This window comes from Zootoca vivipara, chromosome 3, assembly GCF_965207765.1.
Source record: "Zootoca vivipara chromosome 3, rZooViv2.hap1.1, whole genome shotgun sequence".
In the NCBI taxonomy this organism is placed as follows: Eukaryota; Metazoa; Chordata; class Lepidosauria; order Squamata; family Lacertidae; genus Zootoca; species Zootoca vivipara.
Window position 1 is genome coordinate 89,620,606 of NC_142586.1, and position 8,653 is coordinate 89,629,258.

Genomic DNA, 8,653 nt, shown 5'->3' on the forward strand with positions numbered 1-8,653 from the left:
GGAAGATACCTTTGGTACTTCATTTTCTTCCTGTCATCCTTGTCAGTTGCTTCTGCTCATGTGGATCCTGGAAAGCACATAGAACTAGAAGAGGAAGTGGAAAGAGTTTGGCCAGTGGAGATCCAATGGTTCCCCACACGTCTTTAGCGATTTGATTCCGCCTGACCAGGTATCCAAGTGTTGTGTTCTGGTGTCTGTATCTTGGTTTAGGGTGCCAGGATGGGAATAGGATTCTATTGGATTACTTCCACCCCAGTAAGCAATTCTCATTGCCTGAATTTATAGAAGCAATCACAGCTGTGGACTGAGGAGTCCAAAGTGGGTTGTTCTCTGTGAGAAGACATGCATGCCATGGTGGTCTTGTCTGCTGTGGCTCAGCAGTTTATGGCCTCCAAGCCAACCAAGGACGTCTCTCTTATTTTATCTTGGCCAGCACATGTATTAGGGTACACATTGGGCTTTAGGCCACATCTTCTGTTTTGAAATAGTGATTTGGGTGTGGAAGCCATATGTGACACTTGTCATGGACAGATTATAAATTTAACCTGCAAGAGTAAAGAACCCGATTCAGTACTCTCTTCAAAAGCCAACGAAATTTGAATTCCAGATGGTGTTTGGGGAATTTCCTGCAGGACTGGCTGGTAATCCTGCTGGAGCTCTAGTTATTGTCTGGAATGAGGTAAGGAGTCAAGCTGGCCCCACAACAGCTCCTAAGCATTTGGCACATTGTCAGAGCCATTGTCAGTCCCTTAGTACTTGGAGGAGTGGGTATCAATGAATTAACAAGGTCAATGTGACTGAACATATAAAACCCCATTGGTGGTCTTCATGTAGCAATGAAATCTTACTTCACACCACCACCAGTGGTGTGAAGTGGAGCTCCTGGAGTTTTTTAAAAAAATATTTTTAAATTAATTTTTCATTAATAATGATCCAACATGAGCCACATTGATAGGCAATTATTCCATTCCAGTTCCATAGAAACGGTATGCCATATTGTCCTGTTTTGATGGATAATTTTCAGCATGTGCAACACAAGGATGTGGTTAAACTGCCTCCTTGATTGAGATCAGCTAACAAAGGACCATATTTAAAATTTGAATGGGTCTTCTCTTGCCATTTTAAATTGCCTTATTTTAAAATAATCTCATGAGCCTCTCAATACTCTGCTAACCAAAAGCGAGCATGAACAGTAGCCTAAAATACTGGTTTATCTTTTAATTTTTGACAGCACATCTTGCTAATCTAGTTTCTGTTTGAAGGTGTGGTCTTAAAGTGGAAGGGAGTGGGCTTAAGGCCCCCACATTCAATGAGAAACCTTATTGACACTAGGCCTTTATTAGCAATTATTCAAGAGATTTACAAAACAATACCAAAATGACTGCCGCGTTAAAGTCTTGGGGCCAAAATGAATTGTGATGCCTACTTCATTATTTCAACCTTGATCTCAAGAACATTCCACACATTTGTTAAATAAACTTCACTAATATCATCTTTATTCAAGTGCCCAAGAGTTGTTTTTTATTTTAAAAAAACCCAGCTTTCATATACTCCTTTGTAGGAGGTACTTGCATTCTCACAGTCGATGTTTTATACCTTTTATAAACTTTCTACCTGCTGTCAACAACTGACACTCCAGCTCTTGCCCCAGCTAAGAGAGCACAATATGGTTACCAGGACACACATAGGCTCTACTATTCTGTTTCTAAACTTCAGGAGATCTAGTCTGTTTCCAAAGAAGCATCAATTTGATGGCAGGGCATAGCTCTTACGTACAGATGCATACAAGAGGGAATGCAGATCTGGTTTTGGGGAAATGGGTCTGCTGCAGGAGATCATATCCATGTCCATTTTGAAGTTACACAAACACTAACCTTCTTCAGTGGGTATATACTTTACAGTGACAGTTGTAAATCCATCAATTAGGTCAACTCAATCTAGGAGGAGTTCCAGCCAGCCATTTTGTTCAGCTACTACACTAATTAAAACAATTCTGCGGTATTAAAAGAAGTTAATTTGGAAGGTTTGTCAGCAAAAGCTAGTGTCCTGGGCAGCATATGTAAAAAACTGAACAAGTACATACTGCATGTAAGATAAAATGCTTAAAAGCATAAGATAAAATGCTTAAAATGCTTTAAACCATTGTTCAAGTGAACAGCTACTAAAACACATTATGAAACATAGTTACATGGCAAAAGAACATGAAAACGTTTAATTCCAAAGATCCTGTTCTAGATTGTACTCATATATTCATAGTTCAAACCAGGTCAAGATTCAAAGCAAATTCATCTTGACCAAACAAAACCTTCCACCAGCTACCAGGCTGTCCTTGGTGTTTACGGAAGTGGGTTGTTTTTTTCACTCCAGTATCACTTCACCTTTTAAATGCCTTTTCACTCGCGAATAGGGGCTGATAGTGTCATCCATCACAAAGTCATAAAGCACTTTTACCCAGGAGTTATACTGTGGCAGATGATCATAGTATTCAGAGGCCATTTTCTTCAGCTATAATAAAAAAAAGAAAGAAATTAAAGTTTGGCAGCAGAAAACAACAACAACAGCAATTTATTATTTATACCCCACCCATCTGGCTGTGTTTCCCCAGCCATTCTGGGTGGCTTCCAACAAAATATTAAATACAATAGTCCTTCAGATATTAAAAGCTTCCCTAAACATTAAATAGCCAGTGTTGTGGTGAGTAATTTCATCTCAGATTTAGGAACTAATTGTATGCATGTCTAGGCACAGAACTACACCATCTGCTTCCTTATATCCTGGCCTGATCACTGAAATCTTCGATGCTTCCCCATGGCTCAGATGCACAGCCCCTAACTATAATTAGCCATGCATTTAGTGTAGTGGGCCCAAGCCTGGGAATTTTACCCCAATTGAGATTAGACAAGCACTCTTGTTTCAGCAGGAATTTTAGGATAGTGTTTGCTTTTATGGTAGTTAGTATTATTTTATTGTTCTATTTTCTGTGGATTGTTTTTAATTACACTGTTTAGAAATGCAAATAATTAAGCAATATATAAGTGTTTTAAAGTAAAATAAACACAAAATTTTGAATTGTAAAATGATTATCCCTCTTGAACTTTAAAAGGTCTAAATTAGGGATTGGGATCATGTGCCCCCCTGGATGTTACTACAACTCCCATCACCCCTAAATATCGGCCATGCTTGCTGAGGAAGATAGGAATCAACATCTAGGAGCCGGTCATACAAGTAAATACCCAGCATTCACTCAGTCTGCAACTTCCTAACCAGACAGCAGGTACACAAAGCATGCTGCCTCAGAGGAGGAACAGAGCACTGACAGCTACTGACCCTGTTTTCTAGAAACAAAGGGTTAGCTCCCAAGGTAAGCTCACGGGATGCAGATTTTCTACCCACTCCTCCACACCCTAAAAGCCTCTTCCGGTCTGAACTATAACTTTATGAGTACAATCTAGAACAGGATCTCTGGAACATTGACATGCTCCTTGGGCATAGTTAGTTAATGTTTCATAATGTGTTTTAGAAGCTGTTCACTTGCACATTGGTCAGGAATGCCTCTTGAACAATGTGGAATGGAAAACACTCTCTACAGAGATGAAGCAAAGCTAACTGGTATGTGCATGAGGTACAATTCCTGTGTGGGGTATAAATAGTAGGAGGAGGAGGAGTAATAGTAGTGCTTTTGATCCCTAAAGCACCACAAAGATGAAGCTCTACTGAATTGAAGGCAACTTTCTTGCAGAAGTCTACAAAAAACTGGCAGCTCACAATGGCAACCCAGGATTGAATTCTGGCAATCAGCAAGGAAAATAACTAGTTTACCCCACATAGGAGCAAACTTAAAATTTGAGGACATAGAGTGCAGTCTTAATATATGTCCCCACCCACATCAGCAAATGACGGCACAGAAGTGGAATAATATCAATCCATTCAATTATAAGGGAGTTGCTTCACTCCAGGAAAGTAGCTAGTTGTAAATGGACACTATAATGTACTCACCAGAGGAAGGTTTTTCCCAGGAACATTAGGGAAGTCATGGTGTTCATTATGGTAGCCAACGTTGAATGTAAGCTTATTAAGTGGACCGTAGTAGGAATATGTTTCATGTCCCTTTAAAAACATGTAATGTTCGGCTATGAAGTGTCCTGAAATAGGGTGTAAGCCTAGCCCAAGCAGAGCTGCTGTTATCAGGTAGACAAGTGCTTTTACTCCAAAGACATAGTATACCATAACATCAAAGAGAAATTGAATTGACAAATTCATGATTTCAAGTCGAGAGATTGGTTTGGGATTAATAAAGAGAGGCCGGATAGCATAGAATAGGGGCTGGAGAATAACCCAAATGAGCTTTTGAAAACGGGTACAAAAAAACCATCCTTCAATGGGAAGAGGAATGTCCACGTCAGCTCCTTCACCGCCAAGATAACGATGGTGATCCATGTGATATCTCTTGAAGGATACAGAGTATGGGATGCCAAGTGCGAGATTGGCAAACATTCCAAGCCATCGATTCCACAGAGGTTTACAATTGCCAAAGGCACTGTTGTGGGCAATCTCATGACCAGCCAGACTCATGGAATGATCAAGACAACTGCCAAACACATATGACCAAAATATAACCCATTTCCACTCCAAATCTTTAACTAGATAAAGAGCAACTAGCTGTGCAAGCACCATCAGTGTAACCACCCAGATCAAGTTATGATCTGGTTTCATCAAGGTTTTTATTTCTGGGTGTTTACCTGTTGGGAGAAAAAGAGAGAAAAAGTTTAAAATAACTGCTGTCAATAGACAAATGCTCTTTGAAGATTATGCCACAATCGACTCCTATATTTGGATTCTACTTTCTAAACACGCCCATATACATGTTAAAAGTTTGCATACATACCGTACATACAGGATGCTTTAGTGCAACACTGCAGTCAAGTGTAAAATCCACATGAATGAAATACAGGCACAACAACAGCACCACCACCATAATGGTTCAGGGGATGGAATGGTTTGGGGATGGAATCAGCCTTAGTTCCCCTGACAGAGGTCCATATTTGGGAGACAGGCAGGGGGACTGCGACCCTGTTGATCTCTCACTGACTTTTGGTACAATCAACTATGTTGTTCTCTTGGATCATCTTCATGAGCTGGGGCACAATTCCACATTGGTTCTACTCATTAAAGAGCAGGATTCAGAGAACAGCATTAGGAGATTATATGTGTGTCCACCACAAGCTGTTGTGTCACAGGACAGCTTTTGTCCCCAGTACTATTTAAGATCTACAATCATTAAGCTATTGGGAGTGGTCATTAAGAGTATGTTGATGTCATGCAGTTCTATTTCTCAGTTACATCCAAATCAGAGGGGGTTTTGATATTTCTGGATGGTGGTGGGCTGAGTGACAAACCAACTGAAATTGAATTTGTGGGTAAATTGCTTCCAGGTATGGGATCTTGAGAAATTACCAGTTCTGGAGAGTTACACACCACATAGTTTGGGGTGATCTTAGATTCATCTTTCAGTGGAGACTCAGGTAGCCTCCATAACATGAAGCAGTTACACTAATTATGGCCTTTCCTAGAAAAGGACAGCTTCATCACCACTCATAACTGGATTACTGTAACATGCTCTTGTGTGAGTCTCTTTTTGAGACAGGTCTACAAGGCAGTAAATACACAGTCAGTTAAGCTACATGTTGACATGTACTTCACTAAGGAGGTATATGCAAGACAGGTATTTTTAAAAACAGTTTTGGGTCTGTAACTAAGATGCGACTTATTGGAGGAAGTGAACATGGAAGAAAGGGTTCGGTTCCTTCATGGGCATAAATAACCCCACAAGCCAAGAGGTGCATGGTCAGACAAGCCAGTTGCTATGGCAATGGCCTCGCGCTGTCTATATAAATGATTAAGGCATGTCAGCTTATTAGTCAGTCAGTGAGTCAGAGTCTGTGTTAGGTCTTGAATAGCTGGAGCAGCAGAAATACTTCCTACTTGTATCTTCAAAGCCAGCAAACTGTATGTATATATGAACACCCAGAACTGTATTACAGTGGTACCTCAGTTTACAAACACAATTGGTTCCGGAAGTCTGTACTTAACCTGAAGCGTACTTAACCTGAAGCGAACTTTCCCATTGAAAGTAATGGAAAGTGGATTAATCAGTTCCAGACAGGTCCGCGGAGTACTTAAACTGAAAATACTCAAACCGAGGCATACTTAAACCGAGGTATGACTGTACTGAGGCCTTATCATTTGTAACAGTGAACTATTTTGGGCCTTAAGCTGCCTCTGTGTGGTAAATGGAACACTGTGTGGGCAATTTCCACTGACATGACTTTGTAATAAAATTATTTACTCCTTTGAGATTTTAATAATTCACATCAAGAGTAGTAGCACTGAAATCCATGCTATGCTATCTATTCCCATGATTTCACTAAGTTTCATTTCCAGCAAGCTGCCTTTGACTAAGAACATGAACAAATATGGCATCAGATATGCAGACTTCCCACAGACCTAACTTTTACATGAAAGTCAGCATGGTCAACTAAGCAGACACAGAAAACCGTCCCAAGGTGATCTGCTTTAATATAGTTTGAGGTCATTCAATTCTTAACTTTTCTCTGGGCCAGATTCAATTAAACTGTTCTAGTAGTGTGATCCAGTAACAAGTCATACTAATGCTATAAGGCTCTCCTACCTCTCCTACCCCTTTGTCTCTCCCAAATTGGCTCTGGGGTCAGAAGAACCACAGGAGGAAGAAAGGGGAGATAGCACATTTTGCTTGCCTGATGGAACTAACAGAGCAATCTCCTTAGTGCTACTTTGAATTCCACCCATGGGGTGGATCTAAATTTCATGAAGAATAGACCCACTGAATTTAATGGACTTTAGTCATGTTCGTTAATAGGTCCACTCTTAGTAAAAAGTAGTTGACTACCACCCTGTGTCTAACAAGAAGTATACAGTACAGTGATGCAGGCAACTTAGAGATTCTCTATTCAACGCTAGGAAAAAAAATTGAGATTCTGTATAAGACTCAGATTCACATGCTGGATAGAATAAACTGAGTTTGCATACTCACAGTTGGTTATTCAGTTTATAGACCAGGATTCTGAATTTATTTTGAGAAGGATAAAATGGAAAGAGACATGTGTAATTGGGAATAGCATTTGTCAGCAAAAAAACTTGATCATTGTCTCCTACTGATGCTTCTCAGCAGTCACAAGAACTAGAAGCATGCTGTTTAACTAAAAGCATTGCAGAGGCTTGGACTAGATGATCCTTGGTGACCCCTTCCAGCTCTCCAATCCTACCGGTATGAGTCTATGATACTACACCTGTGGCAGATTGTTGGCAAACCATTTCGAAGTGTGCCCAACACACTGGCCTACACCCACCCCTCACTTCTGAGAGTGATCCTACTGGAAAGACCAAGGAACTAAGAGCCATTGGAACCAACTCCTAGGGGCTGAGACAGTGCCGAATTTACGTATAAGCTAAACAACCTTAGGGCCCCACTCTCTTGGGGGGGGGCGTAAAAAAAATAAAAGGAAAAAAAACCTGGATCTACATTTCCAAAATATAAGATAAAAATAAATAAAAAATAAAACCTACATACAGCAACAGTGTTTTGTGTTGTGTAGGCTCCTTTTTGTTATGTGCAAATGGCTTTAGATACCTATTAGGTCCATAAATTCTCTGTTGTATTGTCATTTAATACTGTCATGCTAGATTGTTTTTAATATTCAGTTGGAAGCAGCCCAGAGTGGCTGGGGAAACCCAGCCAGATGGGCGGGGTATAAATAATAAATTATTATTATTATTAACCATATAGCATATATTCAACACAAAAAACAGTGACAAGCTGGACTTATAAAGGACCCCATTACCTTCAGTAGCTTAGGGCCTCATCAAACCTAAATCTGGCCCTGGGCTGAGGTGAGGTCCCTTTGCCCCCCCCCCAACCAATAAAATATTTGAGTGTCTGTCCGTCCGTCCCCACGTTGATGGACACTGCTCTTCAAATAGTGTGCCCTATGTGGGCAGGGCTCTCCCCCTCCCCCCAAAAAAATATTTTATTCCAGTTTGCACTCTTACTAAGAGCCCCGCTGTATGACACAGTAAAAGCAAACGTCGCCCCATCCACCCTCAGCAGGGAGGGGATGTTACTTCAGCCATTTTGTCCAGGGTACACTGGCAGCAGCAATGTGTGGAGAGAGATAAGGGGGCTCGAGAGCGCCTTCGCCAACCGAGGCATCGTGTGGGGCCAGACCCCCAAAGGGGAGCAGGGAGAGCACGAAGTGCAGGGAGGGCCTGAAGGCGCGCGCTTACTCAGGATCTCCTTGCGCCGGTCCGCGTGCGGCTGGTCCGTATAAACCCACTCGAAATCCTCTCGGGCCACAGCGTTCCCCATGGCTCTTTCCTCGCCGGCGTCGTCGTCAACGACCTTCCAAGCCAGCGCCGTTTCCCAACACACTCGCGCCCGCCGCTGCTCGCCAGGTAGGAGAGGATAGTTTCCCGCCCACCGCCCTCACGTCCCAAAAAAACATTGACTACTGGGAACGGTGACGTCGAAGGAGCCATTAGCAGCCCTGAGGCAACGAAAGTTTTCGGATGTGCCGGCTTCTTGCCCTCGTCGCCTTGCCTTTCATTTTTCTGCCTC

The 8,653-nt window shown here is 41.7% G+C and overlaps 1 protein-coding gene across 2 annotated transcripts; it reads right to left on the reverse strand.

The window, feature by feature from the left end:
• Positions 1 to 1,474: 1,474 nt before the first annotated feature.
• On the reverse strand, positions 1,475 to 8,653 carry DEGS1 (delta 4-desaturase, sphingolipid 1). 2 transcript variants are annotated; one of them, XM_088667373.1, is made up of 4 exons: positions 8,323 to 8,415; positions 7,073 to 7,102; positions 3,997 to 4,739; positions 1,475 to 2,505 (listed from the first exon to the last, which is right to left on the reverse strand). In XM_088667373.1, exons 3-4 carry the CDS (start codon positions 4,711 to 4,713, stop codon positions 2,359 to 2,361), a joined length of 864 nt encoding a protein of 287 aa, XP_088523499.1. In that variant the 5' UTR covers positions 4,714 to 4,739; positions 7,073 to 7,102; positions 8,323 to 8,415; the 3' UTR covers positions 1,475 to 2,358. The 2 variants fall into 2 exon arrangements, with proteins under 2 accessions (XP_088523499.1, XP_034967317.2); XM_035111426.3 differs by lacking the exon at positions 7,073 to 7,102 and having other exon boundaries at positions 8,323 to 8,653.

Coding starts and splice junctions, on each gene's coding strand:
- DEGS1 (XM_035111426.3), bottom strand. CDS start 8,404: ATGGGGAACGCTGTGGCCCGAGAGGATTTCGAGTGGGTTTATACGGAC. Junction 4,740..8,322: donor CCGGCGCAAGGAGATCCTGA/GTAAGCGCGCGC, acceptor TTCTCCCAACAG/GTAAACACCCAGAAATAAAA. Junction 2,506..3,996: donor CTGGGAAAAACCTTCCTCTG/GTGAGTACATTA, acceptor TTTTTATTATAG/CTGAAGAAAATGGCCTCTGA.